The sequence below is a fragment of the Cydia splendana genome, chromosome Z (genome assembly GCF_910591565.1).
Source record: "Cydia splendana chromosome Z, ilCydSple1.2, whole genome shotgun sequence".
Lineage (NCBI taxonomy): Eukaryota > Metazoa > Arthropoda > Insecta > Lepidoptera > Tortricidae > Cydia > Cydia splendana.
This window is the reverse complement of record NC_085987.1, coordinates 40069910-40097090: the sequence shown is the minus strand read 5'-3', so window position 1 is coordinate 40097090 and position 27181 is coordinate 40069910. Positions and strand designations below refer to the sequence as shown.

Here is a 27181-nt window from a genome sequence, read left to right as displayed (position 1 = left end):
GGCCCTATGGAACAGATGTCAATGGGTGGTTCCAGATTTTTCCTATTATTTGTGGATGATTACAGCCGGATGACCTTTGTGTACTTTCTTAGACACAAAAGTGAAGCTTTAGATAAATTTAAGGAATTCAAGATGATGGCAGAAAACCAGACTAACAAAACTATCAAAGCAATTCGAAGTGATCAAGGCAAAGAGTTTTGTAACCGTGAGTTTGACCTATTCCTTAAAAAACATGGCATTATTCATCAGAAAACAAATGCTTACACACCTGAGAGCAATAGATTCTGTGAGCGAAGGAACCGTTCGGTTGTGGAGAAAGCTAAATGTATGCTATTCGAGGCTAAGCTAGGAAAGGAGTTCTGGGCTGAAAGTACTCACACAGCTGTATACTTGCAGAACCGCATTATAGCAGCAGGACTTAATAACAAGACACCATATGAAATGTGGACAGGTGACAAGTCCGATGTCAGCCATTTAAGAATATTTGGTAGTCCTGTGATGGTACATGTAGCTAAAGAGAAGCGGTTAAAGTGGGATCGGAAGGCAGTCAAGCATATTCTAGTGGGATACCCTGATGGAATCAAAGGTTACCGAGTGTACGACCCTGAAACTAAGCGTATTACAACAAGCAGAGATGTAGTCATAATGGAAGATGAGATGAAACCAGTTACTGAACTAAGCGAACCTGAAAAGGTGGTGGAGGATGTTGTCTCAGATGAGAGCTCAGTTTCAGTGGGGGAACCTAGTTCATCGACAGAAGATGAGTATTTCACAGATAAGACAGTAACAGAGCCTGAAGATGACTCATACATTCCAAGTAGTGAAAATGAGGACACACATGAAACCACTAATCAACTTATTATGGTGTTGCGAATAAATGCCAGGTGGCAGATGTCCTAGATGACGCCAGTGGCTTGAAACTGAAGGAAGCCTTAAGTGGACCAGAGAAGAACCAATGGCTCAAGGCTGTTGATGAAGAACTCCAGTGTTTCGAGCAAAATAAAGCATGGGAGCTAGTTGATATTCCAAAGAGTGGCACAGTGGTAAGATGCAAGTGGGTCCTGAAGAAGAAATATGACAGTGACAACAATGTTCGTTTTCGTGCGAGGTTGGTAGCTAAGGGCTTCATGCAGAAACAAGGTATATATGGACTATACTGATACTTTTTCGCCAGTAGTTAGGCATACAACTTTGCGAATGTTATTTGCTTTGTCTGTTCAGCTTGGTTTTGACATAACTCATCTTGACGTTGTCACAGCGTTCTTGAATGGGGATCTTGAGGAAACGCTTTACATGCATCAACCGGAAGGTTTTCCTAATATGCAGAGTAATAAAGTGTTAAAGCTAAAGAGAGCCATATATGGGCTAAAGCAGTCCTCAAGAGCCTGGTACAAGAAGGTGGACCAGAGTCTTATTGAGATGGGTTATAGGAGGTCAAAACTGGAACCATGTCTTTACTCAAAGAATAAGGGTGAATTAAAAACGATCATTGCTTTGTATGTCGATGATTTCTTTATATTTTCGAATAACAATGTTGAAACTGACAACTTGAAAAGTGCTTTAGCTTCCAGATTTAAGATTAAGGACTAAGGAAGTTAGGCAATGTCTAGGTATGACTGTAAGTGTAGACAAGACTAATGGGGTCATTGCACTTAGTCAAGAAAATTACATTAACCAACTGTTAGACCGTTTTCAGATGACTGATTGCAAGACCGCTGACAGTCCTTTAGAGCCTAAGTTAGATATTAGCGGTACTAAAGGTGATTGTGACAAAAAGATACCTTATCAACAGCTCGTTGGCAGCCTTATGTATCTTGCTGTGCTCACAAGGCCAGATATAGCTTTTGCAGTAGGTTACTTGAGCCAATTCAATAACTGCTTTAATAGCTTTGAGCTCTACCGAAGCTGAGCTGATGGGAATCACCGAAGCCTGTAGGGAGGCTATATATATGCGTAATTTGTTAAATGAAATTACAAATAGAATTTATACTGTTGATATATTTAATGACAACCAGGGTGCGATTAAGCTGTCATATAACAATGTTTTTAGCAAGCGCACCAAACATATTGAAATGAGACTTTTTTTCTGTCGTGACTGTATTAATGATAAGATAGTTAATCTTAACTATTTAGAAACGACAGAGATGCCAGCAGACATTCTGACCAAAAGTTTATCTGGCAATAAACATAATTATTTGATGAAGAAGTTAGGTTTGTGTTAAATGTTTATTTAGATTTGTTGGTCAAAAGGGTATTTATAGTATTTGGTATTAGTGGGGGTATTGTGCTTAAATACCAAATAGGTTCTATGTATTTTATACTCATCTATGGTATCTGTAGTAGTTAGTTTTCTGAATTCAAATATACGTCAGTCGTGGCCCTTGATCCGATCCGTACGTGCGTTTCCTTTACATATCACTTTGTATGAAGTCTTTCGACTCCGTCTCGCAGTGAACGTGTTATGTAGTGAATGTTTGTAGTAACCTATCTCACATCTTAAGTAAAATAAGGAGCAACATTCACTCAATTACGTTAATATTGCACCTCTACCAATTTCATGAAAACTGCAATTTTACCTCTCCTCTTGTTTGGACCTGTTTTTGATAAAATGCATCCAGATCCACATACATACATCCAGATCGAGCATTAATTCCTCCATAAAGCAGCTTTTAATATTGATGAAAACGGGATTCGATGTTATATTCCCTTAGAATGGAATTGTGTTTGAATCGATGTAATGTGCAATTTAATCACTATGTATATTAAAAATAAAATAATAATATTATCTAAAATTTGAAGATAAAAATAATAAATAAGCGACGCATTTTGCACATGCCACTTGCGAATGCGTTGGCCATTCTGTCGGCCTAACGGAAATAATGGAAATTCTACGCGGGCTTAGTGTAGTAGCGGGTGCAGAAGTTAACTTTACATACAGTTAGACAGATTTTACATTTATTGCGCTATTGATTATAAATTATAAGTATGGTTAGACCGACGTTTTCACCACTTTCAGCCTGTGATTCTTGTCGCTTAGGTAGCGGGATAATTTACATAAGTAGTTTACATAAGTATTATGTTTTATGTCAATGTAGCAAAAACCAAACGTCAACGGCCTCATCAATTTCAGGTAAAGTAGAAGTTTATGTAAAAGTCGTATTAGGCTAATAAAATAAGCATCTTTTTATGTTTCTATTTATATGTTGCATTGGATAAATTGCATTCTATACATATATTATATTGACTGTTCTTATTCTTGACAGTGTTAAAATAAACCAAAAAACACTGCACGTCAGCCTTACTCTCAATACTATCATATCATTTCAAAACTTTCAACTATCCTAATAGTCTTTCCCATTGCCCATCGTATTTACATGCTTGTATACAAGTTGTTGTTTCAACCTTACCATGTAACATCCAATTTTCGCTAATACAAGTTTCGTCCCACAGTAAACGTAGGTATTAAGGTAGGCATCCGAGTGCTCATTTCTGTCTCAGTACATATCGAATATATATCTTGGAACATAAGTCATTGCCAAGAGAGGTTACAACAGGGTGTTATCTACGTATTGGACATTAACATGTCGAGCACTAGGACGTTTACCTTACCTACATTTTTGTGCGTTTTCCAAAAAAAGTGTACATTTCATTCATGTCTTCAAAATATTGACTTCTTGGGCTCATTTTACTTAGAATCATTTGTACATTTACGCCTCATACATGAAAAAATGAGTCCCAAAATTTTGTATGAAATTTTTTTTTCCCAGTGCGTCACGTTCATACATAAAAAAAAATTTCATACATGAATGTGACGATCTGGAAAGGAAATCTTTGGACACATTTTTTCATGTTATGAGCCGTGAATGTACAAATTCTGAGTAAAATGAGCCCAAGAGGTCAATATTTTGAAGACATGAATGAAATGTACACTTTTATTGGAAAACGCTCTTTTACCTCGCGTATTAATGCTAAGGTTTGAGAAACACATCTATTTACAAGTAAGCTCTTGAAGGTGGGTTTACAAGAAGTCGTCGGCGGGCGGCACTCCGGCGGCGGACATCTTGCGGCGCTCCAGGCGCGCGCGCGACACCGGCCGGTGGAACTGCTCGCTGCGCCGCCGTCAGCGCTCCGGGGCGGGGGCTTCCGACTCCAGCTCCATCCACAGGGAGCTGATTACGCGTGCTTCTGCACAAAACAATACATTGCTACAGTTATGAAACAAGTAATGCATCTCTTTGAATTCGCAGGGCGAAATTGAATGCGGCCCATTATAAATCAAACTGAATGGTTTCATGAAGGATGGTCTGTTAAATAAAGGGTCCCTAATGCCAAGCTAAATGCACTACGGGATAGGTATTTTAATCACGCGAAGGTATCCACAAATACCCTGGACGCGCCAAAACACCTTATCAGCCGATCACGCGTACCTACATAACATTTAAGGGTCAAACAGATCACTGTGTTATGTCTTTCCTGTAGACATACACAATAGTTAAGGGCTATAAAGGTTAATTTTCTTATTTAACCCTTATCCACGTGAAAAGGTCCTCCTTTTATTTAGAGAACTATGATAAAATCATTGCTTACATGCCCACAAGTTGTTAACTTAACTCTTGTGTATGTCTACAGGAAAGACATAACACAGTGATCTGTTTGACCCTTAAAACTTTCGTGTTTTGAACACAAATTAAATCATAACTTTAGCAGGTCTTGTGCGTTTTTTTTGCATTTATTTCCGACGTTTCGACGCAAGTAAACTAACAGAGACTCCACAATAGCAGCATCTCCCCAGTGTCGGCGTCTAGTCAACACTACGGCCGCTGATCGACGCAACTATGACGCAATTGTGCAGCGACACTTTTTCCATAGCGCTTACTAGACGCCGACGCTCAAATGACGCTAGTGTGGGGTAGTTATGAATGACTACCGCTACCACGTCCCAGCGGTATCATGGTCGCATTTTTATCACCTGTCATGACATGCGTCACTTTCGCACTTACATTTGTTAAAACGTGACAAGCATGGTGACAAATGATGAAGAGTCGACCATCTTATTAGCCCTCCTGATTGTGTTGTGACGATAAAATTACTGTCCGATATAAGGTTGTGGGCATGGCTGCGAGAATTTTGGTTTGTACCATATTTTAATAACTCTGTAATAAGTAGTCTAAGTTTAGACAAGTAGAACTCGTGACTATTTCCCTATCGGTACGAGTAGTGGAGTATTGAACTACGTGGTGATATACAAATGCTAAGTGTAGGTAATGATCTCAAGCACTTGGCGCGGCGTACTTATGAGGCGTTGGTGAGTGATCAACACGGAACGGAAGATCGCCGAAAGTAAATAACGTTCTTTAAAATTTCTAGAAACTTCGACGAGTTCTTAAAGCAAATTTAGACTTAGGAAATTCCCCTTGGGTTATGTTCTTAAATTAACTTATACTTCCATGTAACAAGTTCAAACTTTAGAAATTACTCGTATGCATTGCTTCAAATTTGCAAATACACGATGTATTCAGGATGAATTTTAAAAGTAGGTACTAAATACTTATCAGGGTGTCCCTAGCCATTGGACAAAGCCGAAATGTACATATGCATTAGGGTATTTAGAACCAGTATATAAAGTATCATAACAATCGGTGTAGCGGTTACAAAGAAATTTACAAATTACGATTTTTTTAATTTGGAGCAACCTGTATGTGTTAGTAGCTCCTGAGGTAATAAATAGTATGAAACCTTCTTCGACCGTTTTGATTATATTTTTAGGGTTCCGTACCCAAAGGGTAAAACGGGACCCTATTACTAAGACTCCACTGTCCGTCCGTCCGTCCGTCCGTCCGTCTGTCACCAGCTCGGAGTAATTAACAATGGAGCCGCCATTAACAGGCGTTCCCCTCTGTCGAAAATAGGCGGCCAATGGTCAACCACATGTCAACCATATGTATGGACTGACGTTTATCTGACATGACGTACCTATACATTTGATGTGCCCCTCCCCCGCAAAAAACGGCAGACTATTTTGTACCGAAAATTTTAGACATGGCGTCTCCGTTGGTTATATCCTCTAAGGTCACCTGGCTGTATCTCACGAACCGTGATAGCCAGACAGTTGAAATTTTCACAGATGATGTACCTATTTCTGTTGCCGCTATAACAACAAATGCTAAAAAACAGAATAAAATAAAGATTTAAGTGGGGCTCCCATACAACAAACGTGATTTTTGACCGAAGTTAAGCAACGTCGGGCGGGGTCAGTACTTGGATGGGTGATCGTTTTTTTTTTTAGTTTTTTGCATTATGGTACGGAACCCTTCGTGCGCGAGTCCGACTCGCACTTGCCCGGTTTTTTATTTATGACATTAATAAGATGCTGACTTTTGACAAATGTCATCATTGCCGCACATTTTCAAACAAATTGTCAAAAGCACTGCCAATGTAATTAATACAGTATGTTTCTGTTTGTTGTCGATTATTGGAAATAACTTTTGATTGATAATTTATTTTTTATCTTTTGTTCTAATTAAAAAAATATTACCGTTAGAGCATTTCTGAGAAGTAACCCTACGTGGAATTTCAGGGTTTGTCCTAAGGGTGTGGGTGTAATTATACAGGGTGGCTAAGTTCACCCTGTATAATTCTGAATCGGTAAACAAAAGCAGATCATTTTGTTTTAAAAATAATAGTAAATTTTCTTCTGACTAGTTAATTGACGCATTAAAAAGTTAATTAACTCCTGTAGGTACCTACGTATAGGTACGGATGTGCAAGTTGCGGAAAGTTTCCATAAAATTCTATAAATTCTCGGAAATTTCTTGAAACTTTCACTAGTAAATATGGGAAATTTAAATTTAAAATTGGATAGTTTCAATTCTCATACAAAAATGTAAGAAATTTTCCGAATTTTTCCTACGTTAAATTTCCGAAACATTTCGCAATTTTGCAAAGTTTCCTTAGGTACATCAGCACCTATAGGTATTCATGTTATGGTATGCTATGCGCGAGTGACAAAAAATACATGAGTTAAACCGTATTGTTAGTTTAAAATGTTTAAATCCTCAACTTACTTAATAAGTAAATACAAGAAAGTATACGCCAACATTATAAGTCATAATTTGTATCTAAAAGACTCTAACACAGAAGGCTTAGCCAAAATTCCAACGCTACGGAGCAAACGATTGTCATCTTGGCTAGGCACCCGTCAGGTAACAAAATCCTTTTAAAAATTACGAGTTTAAAATCAGTCCGTCTACGATATACGTATATCGGTAACAAGTCAAAAATTGCCACGTTTGTCATTATCATTATATTTTATTGTACGAAAAAAAAGCTATTGGATGAATCCGTACCAGGGGTGCGAAACTCCTCCCTTCGGGAGAACTCAGAATTGCTCCGAGCAATTAATTAGGGATGACACAACTTTACGTTCCTTTGCGTGCACGACCGCAGATAAGATAATAGCTTGAATTTTGACAAACCTAAATAGCCGAAAGGGATAGTGCCATATATTAGAAAGTGACAGCATTAATCGACCCTGGACCGCTGTCAGACTTCGTTTTTGTAGGAAGTTTCTTTTCTGTACGGTAGTATTATTATTTATTCTGTGTCCGTACTTGTAACTCCCATTAAAATTGTAATTCTAGTCTACTTTTCGGGCGTAACTAATTCAGCATGACGTTGATGCTAATTAATCTACAAAACTGAGGGATGGTTGCCAGAATTAATAAAGACATCTGAAAAACGTTGGGCTCGTTCTACGTCTCAAACCCGAGATGACAGGACCGTAATTTATTTATTCGATAAAATATGGACCCGGACTCGAACTGTATCGTTTTCATCTTTATTTTACAATGAAATACAGTTATTTTATATAACAAACTCTTTTCATTACAAATACCAATTTAAATAGTTGGTAAGGTAAGGTTGGTTGGTAATTTAAATTTATTTTCTACCCTACAGTAACAGTATGACAAAAAACTGCCATGAGCTTAGAAACGGCAGGGCGTTTTATTCGGTGTCAAAAATAGAATTCCAATAATCCCATTATTCGGCTATCAAATTTAGGCGTCGAAATAAAAGCTAGCTAAAAACAGCAACACCCTTAATTGTCCATCGGTGGACCTTATTACAAAAGGCATAAGGTCAATCGATGGACAGTTAAGAGTGTGGACGATGGTATTTGTAGAGTAAATAGAGTAGAGTCTGTGCGGAAAGAGAAGAGTCGTGGAATGGGGCCCAATACATTACTCTTTTCTTTCCGCACAGACTGTCATGTTAGATGTTTCATATTTTTCCAATCATAGGACATAAATTTATGTAATCGGCGATAAAGATAAGAAGTCTATTAGTTTGTATTTGTTTGGCGTTCGTCATTGTTTTCGAGTTTTTTTTGATATTCTAATAGATTGTTAAAATTTTAATATGTACATTGTTCGAATCGAAAATTACTAGTGATGGTGGTAGGTAATAAAAGAGCTGACATGTTCAACATAATTATATAAAGTTTAATTTAGCTTACACATAATTAATTACATGAAGTAACTATTAGTCAAACACGTTCGTTATCGCTTCCGGTGCAAAAGTGTCCACAATGCTCACAGCATTACTGCTGGATGGCTATGGACTAAAGTTTAATTAGAAAAACAAAACAGTCGTTGCCACTAAAGCCTGACAACAGTTTATTTAACCCTGAGATAGTGTCGCTGCAAACAGCTTACGTATGGCAATAATGTGCGTACGTCATGTATAGTCGGGGTAGTGGGCATTGGCTTCATGTTGATAGGTACTCGTATAATGTCAAAGCATTGCCAGGGGTGCGAAACTCATGACTTCGGTCAAACTCGGCTCCGCTCGGCTCAGCATTGCTCCGAGCAATTATTAGGGTTGGCACCACTTGACTTCCTTTTGCGTGCACGACCACAGATAAGATAATCACTTGATTTTTGACAACCCTAAATAGCCGAAAGGGATAGTGCCATATATTAGAAAGGGACAGCATGATTCGACCCTGAACCGCTGTCAAACTTCGTTTTTGTAGGAAGTTTCCTTTCTGTACGGTAGTACTATTAATTATTCTGTGGCATTGCTTATAGAAAATTCGGTTCTTTCAATTTACCTATTCGTCAAAATCGGATTCTAAATATTCAATATTTATACATTTATTCATCGTTTTCTGACTCTGACGAAGTCTGATTTTCATCAGATGTTGTATCGCTTTCAGGACCACCAACCTCGATTATAAAACGTTCAGTCTCCAATTCGATTATAGGATTTTTATCGTCGATCTACATAAACCTTAAATGAAATATTAAAGTTTAAACCAAACAACTAACCAGTTCAATAAAACCGCACTATAAAATGTCAATACCGGTCATGTCAACAACCAACTTTAAAACATTGTTTATTGGAATGCTATGTAATCCTTAGTCTTTTTAAGCTGTAAGTATTTGATTGCATTCACTACAATTTTTTTCGCATTTTTGATAATATTTTTGGCATTTTTGTAATAAAACCGTTTATATTTGAATATATTCGTAGATATTTTCCGTTTGTTTACATCGGTGACATTCGATGACATCCAACGTTCGTTGTCAAAGAGTACTTGTTGCCAGTAAAAGAAATTAGTACCATTGAAAATCCGCAAAATGGCGAGGGTCAAATAAACTGTTGTCAGGCTTTACAAAGAAAATATTTACCGTCCTAATTGTGGCAAATGAAGTCTCCCGGCAAATTATCACGTACAACTCGTAAAAAGAAAAATACTACGTCTTTTGATCGCTGAAACGGACGCTTCAGTGGTTCCGAATTGGCGTCGTGGCTTAGGGGGAGCGCTCACAGACCAAAAAGAAACTAATGTAAGACTTATTTTCCTGTTTCGAGTGTCGAGTGACAAAGAGGCTTCATTAAGTTTTGAAGTTGGTTTTTCTTGCTCATCCGATGTCAATTTGGAAAGAAAAGCAAAGCTAAGTATCATATATCAATAAATATGGGACCGAATGAAGAAATATTAAATGATGTACTACTGAACCTATCGTGAAATACGTACCTCGTATTATGTACGTTTTAAGTGTATTTTTTTAAGCTTAAAGCTTTTGTAAAATGTAGTTTCGGGTAAAAATATGGAATGTGTAGACTCGGGCGATTAATCCGACTGTCGAATGGTTTCACGGCCTGTGAACACCAACCCTACTCGTCCAACACCCGATACACGAAAAAGAAAAATCTACACGTTACCCAAGCGTGGATATCTATTTTGTATCGTAACGGAATATCGTACAATTTGCTAAAAGCCTACTTGGAGCAAAATCTTCGACACAACTTAAGGTCGCGCCATTTGTATATTGATTTAAGTCCTTTTCGAAGTGATTGATCCCAACTAATCTCCAATGGGGCCTTAGTGCGAGTTAGTATGTTAGTGTTATAGGTTGTTCTGAAAGTAAAGGGACAACTCCTTTAATGTTGGTTTCAGAGGGATGATTGTATGGATCAGGTTAATCGTTAATCTTTGGTTAATCGTTGTCTGTTGAGACAGTTTGAGTATTGCATTATAGGTAGGTAGGGGAAGTCCGAGTATAGTGAACACCTTAAGCTTTGACTTGACATAACAGAAAAATTTAACAAGGAAGAAATGAAAAAAGTGTCAATAATAAGTCTTTATTTAATAAACGTTTAATTTAAAACAACACTAGCTTCCAATGTTTAATAATTGCTGCAATTTTGAACAAAACGTAAATAAAAAAGATATTTTATTCGCTTTGCCCAGGGTGCCAGGCAAAGTGAAACAGGCCTCCGGGCAAAGCATCACTCACAAAATCTTAGTGAACTTAATAACTAAGTGAAAATTAATCAACATAAGATCATTTCAATAATATTCATTAGAAAAAGCTGTCACAAGTAACTTTTGATATATTTTCACTAATTTCATAAGCATAAGTCTTCACGGCATCTCTGAAGACATTTTAACACAGCGAATCCACGTTTTGATAGCCATTTCCATGACGTCTGTTAGCCAGGAGCCATGGTCGATCTTTTTTTGATATTTATATACCATCTGTAACAGAATATTATCATAAAAAAATTTACCTAATAAATTCAAAGTGAACACGCTATCCGCTTTGCCCGATCCACTTTGCCCACTCAGTCAGTTAAAGAAATTAAGAATTAAAACAAAATAACCGTTGGATTGTTTTAAAAGAAATGCGTTGTAAAAGGAAGATAATTTAATAAGCAATAGAAGCATCTTGAATTAAAATTCGAGATAGTTACTATGACAAAATGACATACAATGTACTTACCATTCAAAATCGAATATTTTGCACTAAAAACACATTTTGACTCGTCACCGACGACGCTCGCAGCGACCGCTCCCTGTGACGCCTGCCGCTCATAGTGCGAAGGATCCTGAACATCATATAGGCGCGTGGTGCGACAAAGTCGAATAGTTTAGGATTGGGAGCCCGAATTCGCTTTGCCTGGGGTGTTCGCTTGACCCGACCTTCGCCTACACATTTTATTGTACGGTTAACTCGTTCGCGTCTTTCCTATAGACATTGCAAAGTTAAGAGAATCTAATGCTTTTACGTTGCACATTTACAGACGTCACCCATTTTTTCAGTACTTGTAACTCAAATAAGGAAAACTCTGATATATATGTATCGGGTCGTTATCTTTTATTGTATTGTCCGTGGAAGACACCTTTTAGTGTCAAAAAATGTGGGTTTGACGCACTCCTTGTAATATGCTAATTTATCATTTTTACTCTCATCATATCTAATTGGTCATTTAAATATGTCGCTAAAATATGTTACTACATATTTTAACGAAAGCATTGGAATCGCCCGCTCAACAGACCACGCACGTACCTAATCCCGCACTAACTACCGAATTTTCCTCGGATAATAGCACCAAATTGGAAATTGAATTGTTTGTTTTCTCAGTGGACGTAGGTGGATAGGTATACAGTACCTACAATCGGAAAACGTGTTCCTTCGAATCTATTATTGTTTCGCGATGTAATGAGGTAAAGAAATGGTGATAAGACGACGCAAAGCTGAGGGCTAATCGATTCCCACTTTTGTTTCTTTTTAGGGTTCCAAGTCATGAATAACCCGAGCATAAGTACACAATCATTTTATTATGTAATTTTCACTTCAAGATCGATAAGATAAGCAGCTTTATTTCATGCTTAAATTCCAATTCGCGCGTTTTATTTCATAAAGCAATCTTCGTTCAATAACATTCGGATGGCAACTGCAGCTGCATTACTGTTGCGGCATTACTGCTATGGAACAGGTTATCTAGCTCCTCACCAGGGGGCCGCTTTTTGAATTTCGACCGCTCGATTTCGTGTATTTCGTTCAATAATATCTCCACTACTAGGCATTTAAATTCTACTAATAGAATTGGAATCGAGTAGTCGATACCACTCGATTCCCAATTTCTATCGATCGTATTTCAAAAATTAGATATCGCCGTTTTCCACCGATTTTTGAGTGACAAAATCGAGCGCTCGAAATTCAAAAATCAGCCCCCAGCCCCACCACATAATGAACATCCACACCACCGCCCACCGCACCGCTTACCACGGTACGACAAATTGAGTTGTGGATGTATTTAAATATACGATAACAGCACTTTCAACATAACCAATCTGTCTCTTTTCCTCTTAATGTTAGTGATACGCAATGACGATGCAACATTGCCATAAAAGCTATTTTATCCAAGCGGTGAGGATAGTTAACTCGTTTAAGACCGTTGTATAATCTCCTGGACTCCTATTCGACAAGCAACGTTTGACGAATCGTGTTATTCTCCCGTTGATGTGGGGAATAAGTTCTCGAATACGTACACAATTACACATGTCAAAATTTGACATCAGCAATCCACAGTTAGGTGACAACCAAACCAAACCACCCCGAGTTTAGAGTTGAGTTTTGGTTGTACCAAATGATATTATCCACAGTGGATCGAATCAACACTTGATAGAATCAACATGCAATAAAATCAACTGTTGATTTGACGTGGATGCGAAATCAGTTGTACATGTCGAATTTGGTCCCTGCTTGTTATGGTGATAGGTTGGCTAATTTGGCTTTTGTTTTCTACTATAAGTAAGTGATTCTTAAATTGTGCCTAGATTTTTTTTAGAATATTCAAGAGGATTCTTCTGTTACCATGATCTTTCGAGGATTTGCTTTATTGGTATGGGATAAATAGTATTCACATTATGCGTCGTCAGACACGAATGTGGCCGGTTTTTTAACGTGTGCTACCTAACGCCGTAGATTAAGTAAATCAATATGTTTTAAATGCACGTCGCTTCTTTTATCCATCCATTCCGTTCATGCGTCCCTATTAGAATCAGACTAGCACTTATTAAAGTATCTAGATCTGAGTCTGACGAATCTTCTTCCCAATTTTGATATTAATTTCAAACCCGCCTCCACATAGGCGGTGCATTTTAAATTTGGTTGTAAAACATGTAAACTAATACTAAACATCTAAAATTACTTGAGGAACCGGAACCGTCAAGTTTATAGGTACAGTCACCTGCAATAATATGTTACTCTTTGAAGGCCGCAAAAATATGTGACACGCAATAAGGATGGCTCTACAAATAAGATCGTGTCAGATATTTTTGCGGCCTTCGTTGTGTAACATATTTTAGTTTAGTTTTCCATCACATGTTCACAAAGGCGGCCAACGAAGCGTGGGGTATGATGGGCAAGGTTATAGAGCAGCAATTAAGGCGGGCTTGTTTGCGCTGCTACTGAAACTTTATCAAACTTGTGCTGAAAACTGTGTAAATTCTCGAGTGCGCTAATGACGCATTTGATTGGGAATGTATACAGGATGGTGCGCGAGAATATCTGTGAGTAGGTTTTATGGCTGAGCTTTGTGGCAATTACACCCCCCCGTGTGGGCTCCTGTAGCAGCAGGAATAATAGATGAGAATAACGAGGAAGTCGCTAAGAAAAATCTCGCTCATCGCTACTAAATTATATCTGATCGACGCCGGTCGGACAGCTGGCTAAGATTGCATCATACACGTTCCTTCCAGAGGGATGGCGCCAATAGCCGATTCCCACGGGCCCATCTATTTTAAGGCAGTTGAGCGCTTTATCCTACAAAGGGAGTAATTCTCATTGGTAACCCGAGCGCGGCAGTATCGAGTTCTTCAGCGTGCTTAAATTTTACATATAAAATTGTCCTTGTGGCTATATAGGTTTAGGATTTTTTTTAACAAATTTAAATGATTTTGCATATACCTATATGTGTGCTTTGGTTAGAGCAGGAGTAAGACTTAAACAGGCAACTCTTTCTTTTTTTTTTTACAATAAGCTTAACCCCTGACCCCCATCCGTCTTTTTGTTTTGGATCAGGTCAGGGTCCATCCTGTATAGAGGTTCGACTCGGTAAGCGAATCGGAATGACACCTGAAGGCTTATGATCCACATACCCGGGTTCATGTTATTTATCGCTGTGGAGCCTGTGGATTAAACATACCTTCACGTCGCTCTCGCACTTATGATTGTGAGTCGTGTCGTGACGGATGTTATCGTATACACAGCAGTAAGCTTTGATACTGGCTGGCTTTCATACCTACTTTCTTACTGGCTTAACCTACAGCTATTTTAAAGTAACACCATAATAACTGGCAATTTAATTCAGATTATATATGTTTATTTTCCGTGGTTTTTGATGTCTCTCGTATGATATATTTCAGTGTTTTATTTAGAGTCCAAACTACATATAATCTGCTAATTCCTTTCCTATAGTCAGTATATTTAGGTATTTAAATAAAATAAACAAACAATTTCTACATTTTCGGGTATATCGTTATAACTATAACATTTATTAGTTAACCAACCAAATACAAAATCGCCTCGATCAGTCACTGAACGACCTGACTTTAACCTACATTATTTGATCATGTAATGTTTTCATCTACCCTCAACTGGCTTAAGGAGCCATTTGAGGGTAGATTTTGTTTACTTTTATTTAAATACCTAAAAATACACAGTATACTAAGTTTGTTTTGCTTCATTTTCAACTAAATATTTGTACAGACAAAGTGTCAACTACTTTTTTTCCATTTACTAACGGCAATATAGTATAAGCATAGTAGAAAAAATACTTTCAAATTTTCCTTAATCAATGGTGTAGAAAAGAGTTCGGTTGCTCTAACAAAAATAGCTTCCAATCAAGTGAATACCTACAACGTTTTCGTTGAGTATAAAAAGCACGTGTATGAGAATCTGTTAGCTGCGGAAAAGTCTTCATTAAGTCGATTATCGAGCTTCATTCCTGGAACTTTTCTCTGGGTAAAAACTAGCAATGGCACAAAGGTTTTTAAATAAGAATAATACATTGGTAGCTGCTCTTCGTCTCTCGTTTTACTTTAGTTAAACTTACTGTGCAGTTCAGGCGGTCTAGCATAAGTTGTGTTCTCGCGCGCGGGTCCATACTTGAAGTCGCGCTAGATGTACGGAGTCGCGCACGAGAACGCAACTCATGCTAGACCGACTGTTACGAGGTATCGTATGTTATTTTTATAGTGTTCTATAAAAATAACAGGTATAGTACGAATCAAACTCGCACCCAAAAGTTCTAGGTAAATAATTCACCAATTATAGTACATATTTTATTTTCTATAAGGCAACCTATATACTAGGTCGCCTCGGTCGGATTATTTTATAGATTATACTAATATTAATACAATCTAAAATAATCCGACCCATTGTATCCTTCAAATTAACGCGATATTCATTTCAGTATCGACCTTTTACAATGTCAAAAGAGGCCATAAGCACAGAAACCAACGCCGACTCAAAATATGGCCTAAAATTTAAATAATTGTGTGTAAACACGTCCAGAATGCCGGTAACGTTAAGGATCCTCAAAGGAAAACATGTTTCTAACATTAATTAAAGGACGGGCACCCGCATCTTCAATTTTCTTGTGACCGCGCCACTGCAGTATGTTAATGTAACTTGTCGACGTTATTACTACTCGGAATAAGTAATTTTGGGAATTGAGCCTTGGGACGTAACCTACTAGGTTTCAAATCCGAAAATGGAGCGTAGGAAGCTGAAACCTTGAAAGTTCTAACTAGCGTGTAAAAGCGTAGGTTTATGTCGACGCTCCGGAATGGAAAGCTTATGCTACAAACGCTGAAAGCTTCGGCATATCTAATGCTGTGCATTGTACGATTGAGTGAGCTACGACTGCACATGACAACTAGTAATGTATGGACACATGTGTGGTGTAGGCAGGCATATTGTATATTGAATATTAAGCAAATGGAAAAATCGCAGAACAAAACCAAATCAATGTGGAAAATAATTAAAGATCAAACCAATAAAATGCAGCCTACAACCAAAATCAACACTAAATTAAACATTGAGAACTTACTTACAGAAAATCCTTTGGAAATAGCAAACGAATTCAATAAGTTTTTCTCATCAGTAGGCATTTGTACCGATGAACACGAGCATTCTCTACCACAAGGTCGACCAGTTATATCCCCAACAGAAAACTCAATGTACCTATCGTCTGTAACACCCCAGGAAACATTGAAAATAATCAAAAATCTAAAAAACAAGCGTAGCTATGGTTTTGATGAGATGCCCCCTATACTTATTAAAAAATGTGCACAGGAATTATCTGATCCGTTAACTTTACTTATAAATCAATCTTTTGCTGAAGGTACGTTTCCCGATCTTCTAAAAATATCACTTATTAAACCAATCTTTAAGAAGGGTAATAAAACAGACTAATTACTACCGTCCCATAGCCTTGTTAGCCAACTTCTCAAAGATATTTGAATCGGCCATGACTACTAGGCTTACCTCATTCTGTGAGAAATATAAAATCTTTAGCGACAGTCAAAATGGCTTTAGGAAAAAACGGTCGACGGCATTAGCTACCTTTAAATACATTAATGACGTACTAATCAATGTCAAAAAACATGCGATTGGTGTTCTGCGCGACCTAAGTAAAGCCTATGACAGAGTTTTGCATAAAATTCTCCTACGAAAATTGTATGGTATCGGCGTGAGGGGAGCTGCCTACGAGTGGCTTTCCTCCTATCTTACGAATCGTTCACAAAGTGTAGAAATTGAACATTATGACTCTAAAGCGGGCGAAATACTTACGGTACGGTCTGATAGGGTACGAGTAACCCATTCTATACCTCAAGGTAGCGTACTTGGCTGTGTATTATTTTTAATATACATCAATGACCTACCCAACATAATGAATCACCCCACCACCTTATTCGCGAATGATATATCCCTTGTTATATCGTGTAAAGATGATCATGACTTGAAAAATCAACTGGACACTGCGTTAACGGATATAACAACTTGGTTAGCTGACCACAATCTACAAGTTAACTTTACAAAAACAAAACTGTTATAATTTAAGCCACATCAACGTAGTGCAATAAATATAAATTACTCTTTTGAGGGCACCCAGCTAGAGCTTGTGGACACTTTCCCTCTTTTAGGCATTACTATAGATACCACAATCAACTGGAGGGAACACATTAACAAAATAATGTCAAAACTAAATAGATTTATATACGCACTCCGTAAACTGAAAATGTGTACAAATACAAAAACTGCCACGTGCGCCTACAATGCGTACGCACACGCTTGGTTGTCGTACGGTATAGTGCTGTGGGGAAACAGCTCAGATTCTATTCATCTGTTTAGGTTACAAAAGCGGTGCATTAGAATAATTTGTAATATGTATAGGCATGGGAGATAGCTGTAAGGATTGTTTTATAGAGCTAGGAATTTTAACTCTGCCATCAATCTATGTCTTAGAGGCGGGCATGTTTGTTAAAGGAAATATTCATTTATTTCCGCAACATTCGCGACCATAAAACTTACGTCCACGAAATAAATTGGAAAGACCAACCTCAAAGTTACAAATGGTACATAACGGCCCGTTTGCAATGTGCGTCAAAGTTTATAATAATTTACCAGCTAACCTAAAAAATGAAACTAGTCTACCCAAATTTAAAACCCAGTTAAAAAAATATTTATTACAAAAGAACATTTATTCCACTGCAGAATTTTTTTCGGAAAACTGACAATTCGTCTTTTACTTTCATACCTAATTTAATGAACACTATAATCTCAATGTATAATTCTAATTAAATTGAATGTTTTATGAACTAGAGTCTGGCTAGCCAAAAATTGTTGACAGATATTTCGTTGTTGTATCACCAATTGTCTATGATTTAAAAAAAAACTAAAAGTCAGTTGTCAATTTATGTCATTCATTCAAATTGTTTGCGGTTTATAAGGGGTTTATTTTAAATAATATTAATATAGTCTATACTGAGTGAGGTTCGCAAACTATTATTTAAGTTCGTAAATAATTACGACAATGTGCGAAGTCGACGTGTAGCGTTGTATAACGAAAAACTGCAATGTTTACAACTCCTAAGCAAATGTAAACAAATTAGGAGGTTGGTGCTCTATAAATATTTTAATACTTAGCATTTAGCATATTTGGCAATATTTATGTATTTTTTTTCGGGATGGATTACGGTATTTTCGAGCTAGGTCACAGCTAGGTCTTATTTACACTACATTTCATTTTTCGGCTTGTTACAATGGTATATAGTGAGAAAGTGTTAACATGTGTTTATCGTTGACTGTACTTTACATAGTGTTAGAAATTATATGAGCTGACTTTGAGTGCACGTCAACGTATATTTAATGTATATCCTTAGGTACCTTACGTGTGCACAGAAAATCAAAAATATTTTCTAATATCAAAACTATAATTCCTACTACACAAAGTGTGACCAGCCCAAGATTTTTTGAATTTCCCCCCAAACATTTGTGTAATATTTCAGTAGCCAGACTCTACTAAAGATTGTAAGCCTTAATTAATTTTTAAATATGATTTGCACCAATTTTTAATAATATATGTTAAATTATTTTTTTATTCAATAATTGTATTATTGTATTATTGAAAATCAATTTTTAAATATGATTTGCACTAATTTTTAATGTTATATGTTGATTTTTTTTATGCCAGAATTGTCGAACGAGCGAGCGAAACGAACGAAGTTCTTACATTCGACTTGGGACACGCGGCTGGCTAGAGGCACGTCCCGGCATTTCGATGTTTTTAAGCTGACCTATCAGAGGATAGTTTGATACTCAAGAACTTAAGTAAATTTGTTCTAATTTCAATGAAATTCGGTAAACGTGTAGTTGAGGGCATTATATTTTAGTCATTAAATTATAAGCAGGCTCGATCAAGGGGTTATTGAGCTAGAAGAGCTTAGAAAGCTAAAAAGCTATTTGTGAGGGGTCTTGCTATTCTGGTCAGCTTTTTGCAAGAAAGTATGGTCGAGTTTGGTATCAAATGAAAGTGCTCGGCTTGCACTTTTATAATATCGTTTTTAAATTTACCATTTTGAAATAATTAGCAAGATAAAAATAATCATAATATAGGTATTTGACATTTGACAGGAAATATTTCGGCTTACCACAGATACAGTATCAGTTAAGGGCTCCACAGACCTTGTAATATATCCACGCGATTTTTGATCCATTGCCGCCTATAGTGGGACATAAAATAGTAGAAATAAAATAAAATGGAACTCTAAAATTTCCATACTATAGTCGGTCAAACAAGTTTGTCAGTAGAAAAAGGCGCGATATTCAAATTTTCTATGGGACGATAACCCTTCGCGCCTACATTTTTTAGCCGCTTTTTTCTACTGACGGAAATGGCTTGACAAACTATAAATTGTTGCCATGTGTAAGCATTTTACGTCAAAAATGTGACAGCGACGTAGAAAGTGGCGCCCTCATTTATTAACCGACTTCCAAATCTCAAAAGGAGGAGATTCAATTGTGATTCTTTTTTATATTTGTTACTCCATATCTCCGTCATTACTGGACCGATTTTGAAAATTATTTTTTGATTGTATTTCTATGCATACTGATTGGTCCCGTTTATGTCAACCCAGTTCTGGTGATGGAATCCATAAGGAATCGAGGGAACTCCCCAAATCTTAAAGGCATACATATAGTAATTTACGTGTTTTATCAACAAATCAAGCATATACATTCAAAAAGTGACATTTTATGAAGTGGAACTGCTGATGATGATCAGAACGGAACTCTTCAATGAAGCATAGTTCACGTTTGGCGATTTGTCCTCTTCGTTATGTTTGTTAAGCAAGTTAAGTTTTTGAGCCACATTTTTGTCAAGCTCGAGTTCTGATGGTGGGATCCACGAGGAATCGAGGGAACTCCTCAAATCTTAAAGGCATGCGTATAGAGATTTTTGTATTTTCATCAGAAAATCAAGCATTTCCATTAAAAACTGTCGCATTTGATGAAGTGGAACTGCTGATGATGATCAGAACGGAACTCTTCAACGACGCATAGTTCACGTTTAGCGATTTGTCCTCTTCGTTATGTTTGTTAAGCAAGTTAAGTTTTTAAGCCACATTTTTGCCAAGCTCGAGGTCTGATGATGGTATCCATGAGGAATCGAGACAACTCCTCAGATCTTAAAGGCATGCGTATAGAGATTTGTGTATTTTCATCAGAAAATCAAGAATTTACATTAAAAACTGTCGCATTTGATGAAGTGGAACTGCTGATGATGATCAGAACAGAACTCTTCAATGACTACACATTTGGCGATTACGAATTTCGATTTTGACGGAACTGGCCCTGGATCCGGGCTCTTATCTGGACCTGAACCCGGACTTGGACCTGGACTTGGACCAAGACCTAGACTTGGACCTCGACATGGACCTGGTCCTGGACCCGGAACTGGACCCGGACCCGGACTCGGACCCGGACTCGGACCCGGACTCGGACCTTGACCCGGAAAACCACTGATACCTAAGCTAAATAAACAACTATGATTACCTACCATAAAATGTAGGTATAAAGTATAATGATGCCACACTTACTAGCCCCTCCCGCTCAAACCCCCGTACACCGCACCGCACGTGCCGTTAAGTGGGTTAGGTTAAGTTTGAACTGCGATCCTCACAGAACCGAAAAAAAGTGGGTTAGGTTAGGTTAGAAGTGCGAGCCTTAAAGAAACGAAATGCTACTAGAAAAGTGGTTTTGGTTAGGTTCGAACTGCAATCCTCACAGAACCGAACTGCTATCAGGGAAGTGGGTTCGTGAGGCTAAAACTGCGACCCTTACAGAAACGAAATGCTACCTACTAGAAAAGTGGGTGGTTTTACCTCCTTTTCTACATAGTGCACCATATATGTACACCGGCCCCCATAGAAGTCGGTTTTTTTTCTTGAAAATTTTTTCTACTATTTTATGTCGAATTATAGGAGTAAGTTGGTGCAACAAAGTTAATCGCTCTATATAATTTTTGGCAAACCGCGAGTTCTCAGTTCGGGGCGAACTACTAGTATTATGTAAATTATTAGATATAAGATATAGTTATAAGATTGCTATGCCCTAATAGGGTTCATGTTTGATCCAGAAATAAAATACCTGAACACCTTGTAAAAACAACATGATGATGCAATAAATATACTTACTGAATACTGAATACATATCCCAAAGCTCCGACAAAAGTAGGTATGACTGATTAGTCAACCCTTAAACTTTAAGGGTACCTTTAAGGATTAAAGGTGTCGTATAAAGAGGGTAACAATGGCCGGCATAAAAACTAGATAAATATACAACGTATACATAGAAGGGTCTGTTAAAAATATTAAAATATATGTATAAACGTGGATAGCTAAGACCAACCAGATGACAATATGTGACGTCCCACGGGTAAAGGTACCTTATGGCGGTTGGCGCTTACGCTATTATTAACGGCGCTCCAATATTATTGCGGCGCTATGCGACGTAAGCGCCAGCCGCCATAAGGTACCTTTTGCCGTGGGACGTCACATATGTCATAAAGTGTAGTTTAATAGAAATGGGAAATAATGTAACAAACTAATTTGCCTTCTTTAATTATAATCTTGCATTTTTTAAGGAAAAGTAAAAGCATGATATTATCAACAGTAAAGTTCATACTTAATCTTTTATTTACATCAATTTATAGTTGAAATATATGTTCATTATCAATATTTTAGTGAAAACAACCTTCCTAGAGATTTTAGGTTATGTGTTAAATGCTAAGCAAAGCTGACATATTTGTTTACATTATTTGTCATTTCTATTGAACTCCACTTTAATTTCAAAGTTAGAATAAAACCAGCACCGAATTAATCCCAATGGCCAAAGTTAGCCTCCAGGCGTAAGCTTAGGTTACTCGACTTTAAGGTACAGCCACCATTAGAAGTTGCTAAGCGGGCCAGGTGTTCAAAATGATCTTGACACGACTTTACTGTTAAGAGAATAAGAGCGTGTCAAGGTAATTTTGAACACCTCGCCCACTTAGCTACTTCTGCTGCTAACTGTACTTGATTATCTAACCATACGTAATATAATAATACGCAAGTAGTTAGTGCAAAACATGCTTGAATAGGTACCAGGGGGCCGATTTTTGAATTTCGACCACTCGATTTCGTGTACTTAGTTAAATAATATCTCCATTACTAGGCATTTAAATTCTACTAATAGAATTGAAATCGAGAGGCCAATACCAATAGATCCAAATTTCGACCGCTCGTATTTCAAAAATTTGCATTTTGCCGTTTTCCACCGATTTTCGAGTGACGAAATCGAGCGATCGAAATTCAAAAATCGGCACCAGGTCTTTGGCGGTAGGTGTATGAGACACCGATCAAAGGCTAAAACCGACAATTTACATATGATGTGAATGCTGTTCAAAAGGCTTTTTTCAAAGCCGCTTTTGTCATACTCGACATACACTGTTTACGTGACGTCAGTGATGACAAGTATGGCAAAGGTGGTTATACACTAACTGCAAAAGGACGCACCCAAGGACACACCTAGCGCTTTACTTTACCTTCACTTATCATGAAAAAATAAGGCGGGTGTTTCTTTTTTTGCTCTGAGTTGCCTAGCAAAAAATTCCACGCGCCGCCACTAGTACCCACCCAAGTTACCGTAGCTCGGGCTCAACAGAATCTAATAGATGACAGAACTTGTCTTCAGCGTTTAATAGGTGACAGAACTGAGACTTCAACCACCATAAACTATACCTAATTCACATTACATTTCTAGGTAAACATCGCAGAAAATATAACGTTACTTTTCATTCGAGAAATATATGAACGTGAAATTGTTTATGTCAGTGTCTGGTGCAGTAATAAGCAGTGAGAATATTTGATTTAGGTACTGCAGCTGATAAAAATGTAACCTTACTGTAAAATAACCACTTTGCTCTTTTTCTTTCTCCCCGTAAAGAAGAAAACCGTTACGTTGTTACCTGGAAAACAGTTGAGCAATGTACAGTCAGCAGCAGAAGTTGCTAAGCGGGCCAGGTGTTCAAAATTGCCTTGACGCGACTTTATTTGTTAAGAGAATAAGAGCGTGTCAAGGTAAGTTTAAACACCTCGCCCGCTTAGCAACTTCTGCTGCTGACTGTACTCACTGGAGATCTGGCTAACGGAAGTGGAACTGCAGGACCATTCTCATTTAACAATTTGTTATAGTTTTGAACTGGTTTTGATACAACCTTCACAATCGGATTGGTTTTTGAAGTGAAAACTTCTTTAGTGGCGCTGTGCACTTTTTGTGATGGGGACAAAATGTTAAACTCGCGACAGGTCACGTGACCGTAAGACGTAAGATTCGTAAGACGGACACGGACCTGATCGAAAAACTGTTACAATGTCATTGAGTTTTCACTTCTGCCGGCACTCCCGGAGTGCAATCCGTTGTTTTTTTTTTGTTAGAGCTGGAAGTAGGTAATCCTCACTGGATACTGCCAGCCCGGTTTTGGCAGCATGTCCGACTCAGCTTGATTGGCGCGCGTCTTACGCACGACTTCCACTTCACTTCGCATGCTCATGCATTTGCATGCACCTTCAAGGCCGTATCAAAATAACACCAAAACCGCAAAAAAAAATGCGAATCGGGTTCCGGGGTTAGAAACAAAACAAATGTAGGTACAGTCAACTGTAAAAATATGGGTGTAGCCAACTTATTCAAAAATATGTCCCATAGTTCTTAATTCGCTGACATAAGAGCTATGGGACATATTTTTGAGATGATTTCTGCACCCATATTTTTACAGTTGACTGTACATACTTGTCATTTGTGTCATTTAATATGACGTATAGCGTTGATAGAATATGGCAGGGTATATTATTACCTGTTCCAGAAACCTTTGAAACAAATAACTCTGTAATGAATTAAAAAAAAATCGTTCCAAAAAAAAATACGGAATTGTCTTCCGTGTCTCACTACGAACGTGAATTTGAATAAACCAGTAAAAATGCTTAAAATGTTCATAGCTTTAACAAGTAAAGTTAAGAAGGAACCACAGGCCACCTCAACCGTCTAGTGACGGAGCACATGAGAGAATCGAGGTCACCACACATAAACGCTCCCGTACAAATCTAGTATGGGAGTGCGACCGCTTATCCACAGTCAGGTGACAACCAAAAAAAACCGAACCGAAATGATATTATCCACCGTTGATGGAATCAACACTTGATAGAATCTACATGCAATAAAATCAAGTGTTGATTTGACGTGGATGCGAAATCTGACAGTTGTACATGTCGAATTTGGCCCCAGTACTCATGTAAACATAAAATATTAACAATAAATAAGCTGGTGTATCGGGACTATGGAGTAGAATAACACTCACAAGCAGTGGCGTAGCTAGGGGGGGGCGGCGGGGGCGGCCCGCCCCGGGTGTCACCCATTTGGGGGGTGACACCCGACCGTGAGCATCAGTAGTGCCATCTATAAAAATTCGTAAAACTGTGGCAGATTGCACAACCGCCATTAAGGAAATAATATACAACATGCCCACGAGGAACGCGAGAGATTTTGACAGAATATTCCTGATCATATTTAAAGACTAAAATGTCCTATAAACTGTTTTGCCATTCGCCTATTATAGTTTCATAGTCCAGTACCACCAGCAGGCTAAAAAAAGCATCTTTTTATTGTTACTTAGTGCAAAATGTTTTTTTTTATGGCGATGTTGCTACTATGGGACCTAGTCCAAATATCCTTATTGATATAATGTAAAAAAGTGACAAGTACACTTTGCAAAAACTAGGTTTAGGTACTTTTTGAGTGATAGTTTTACAAATAGCATTTATATTTTATGTAGGTACGGTCAGCCAAGAAAGTGGTCTACCACTTTTCGACTCTATCAATCAGATGATAGTGTCGAAAAGTGGTAGACCACTTTCTTGGCTGACTGTACATTACGTACAAAAAAATTGAAAACAGAATTTATTTTTCGTGAAATTGACGTACCTAATACTCTAACTCTTTTAATATTTTTTCCTTCTTTGGCCTCGGAAATGCGTGGTTAAAATCTCTCAGGTTCCTCGTTGGCACCTGGTATGTAGCAATAATATTTTATCGCCTCGTAGGTTTTTTTAATTCAGGACCATTGTAAAGGTTTTTTTTTTTAATTATGTGATTATTTCTGTAATAGACAAAAAAAGTTAAAATTATATTTGGGTGACAGTTTTACAAATTATAGCATTTATATTTTATGTACAAAAAATCGAAAAACAATTTTATTCTGGCGAAATTGACGTAAACTCTTTTAGTATTTTTTTCCTTATTTTGGCCTCAGAAATGCATGGTTAAAATGTCTCGGGGTTCCTGGTATGTAACAATAATATGTTGGCGCCTCGTAGGTTTTTTTATTCAGAAAAGTTTTTTTTTATTATGTGATTATTTCTGTAATTGAGAAGCTATGTCACTGTTTCTAATTGGGTGACTCTGGACTATTTGAAATTCATTGTGAAATGGGATTTTACAGAATCTCTTTCAAATCGCGCACTTGGCAAAAAAAGTTTTTAATTTTTTTTAACGTAAATTATTTGTATATCTTTCACGGGACAATGATGACTCGGACCTTTGCGAGGCGTGCGCGGAGCCCAAGCCAACATGTAGATGCCCTTATGACACTTATGAAATGTGGGTTACACCGAGCGGATGCTGTCCTTGCCCGTGTCATAGAACGCGCGCAGAGGCAACACCCGCCAGGGTGTGGATTATTGAGAGTTCATGGAATCTAAAATGAAAGCGATGGAGTAAATTGTGAGCTATGGAATATTAAACGTAATTTTATAATTGTAAAATATTAAACATATTTTACAACTTTGATTGAATTTTGGGGTGACACCCACAATTTCCGCCCCGGGTGCCACCCATGCTAGCTACGCCACTGCTCACAAGGAAGGGTACCCAACTGTCCGACTCCGATTTAATTTATTTTGATATATGTTATAGAGTAGTCTAAAATAACGGACACGTATTTTTTTTAGCTGCCCAAACTCAACCTGTTTGGAGAAAATGGCCTTCAAAGTACTGAAAATTGACCAACCCTTCTAATTTCTGAGAAGAGACATGTTCAAAAAAATTGATAATTAATTACTGGTTTCGTTATATGTTGGAGAACATGAATAAAGAATGGGGACGTGTTTTGTCATTTCACCATCAAATCGGAGTCGGACAGTTGGGTACCCTACCTTGTCAGTTGTGTTGCTCGATTCCTAGCACATTACACGTAAAAATGAAGGTACCAGGTATATGTGGTGACCCCGTGATCTTTGTAAACGCTTCATAACACGGTATATGTGTAATCTGTGGAAGGAACTGACCAGGTTTCTCAGCTTCCTCTTGAGGTGCGGCGATCTCCGGCGCCTCCTCGATGGTGCTGGTCTCGTCGGGAAACTGCACGTGTTTCTTCACCGCCGAACGGCTGGGCTTGGACAGCACCGAGGCTGAAACAACGCCTGCCGTCACTCAAAGTAGAAAGATATACCGATGCCATAGTTCACACTCGTACTTATTCTGGGGATTTATTTTTGCATAATTGCAACAAAATTTTACCTTAGTGCACAACTAATAAGTTCTTGACTAAAAATTAATTTTAGGTATGAGCTTTTATCGCTGACTGTAGTTTTCTTTCCACAGGCAACTAATACTCATCGAGTCAATTCTAACAACCACAAACAAAATTAGGCTGCGGTGTTTTCTCACAGAGTTCCTATGGTCACCTCCTGTCTCCATGATCAGATCAGCTTGATGATACCATGTAT

The 27181-nt window shown here is 37.8% G+C and overlaps 1 protein-coding gene across 1 annotated transcript in view; it reads right to left on the bottom strand.

The window, feature by feature from the left end:
• Positions 1 to 3998: 3998 nt before the first annotated feature.
• Positions 3999 to 27181, bottom strand: part of LOC134804115 (uncharacterized) — a 148953-nt gene continuing 125770 nt past the window's right edge. Inside the window, exons 10-11 of the mRNA XM_063777057.1 lie at positions 26741 to 26863; positions 3999 to 4185 (exon numbers count right to left, since the gene is read on the bottom strand). Coding sequence (XP_063633127.1) covers positions 4121 to 4185; positions 26741 to 26863 — 188 coding nt within the window. The 3' untranslated portion in view covers positions 3999 to 4120. The remainder of the gene's footprint in view (positions 4186 to 26740; positions 26864 to 27181) is intronic.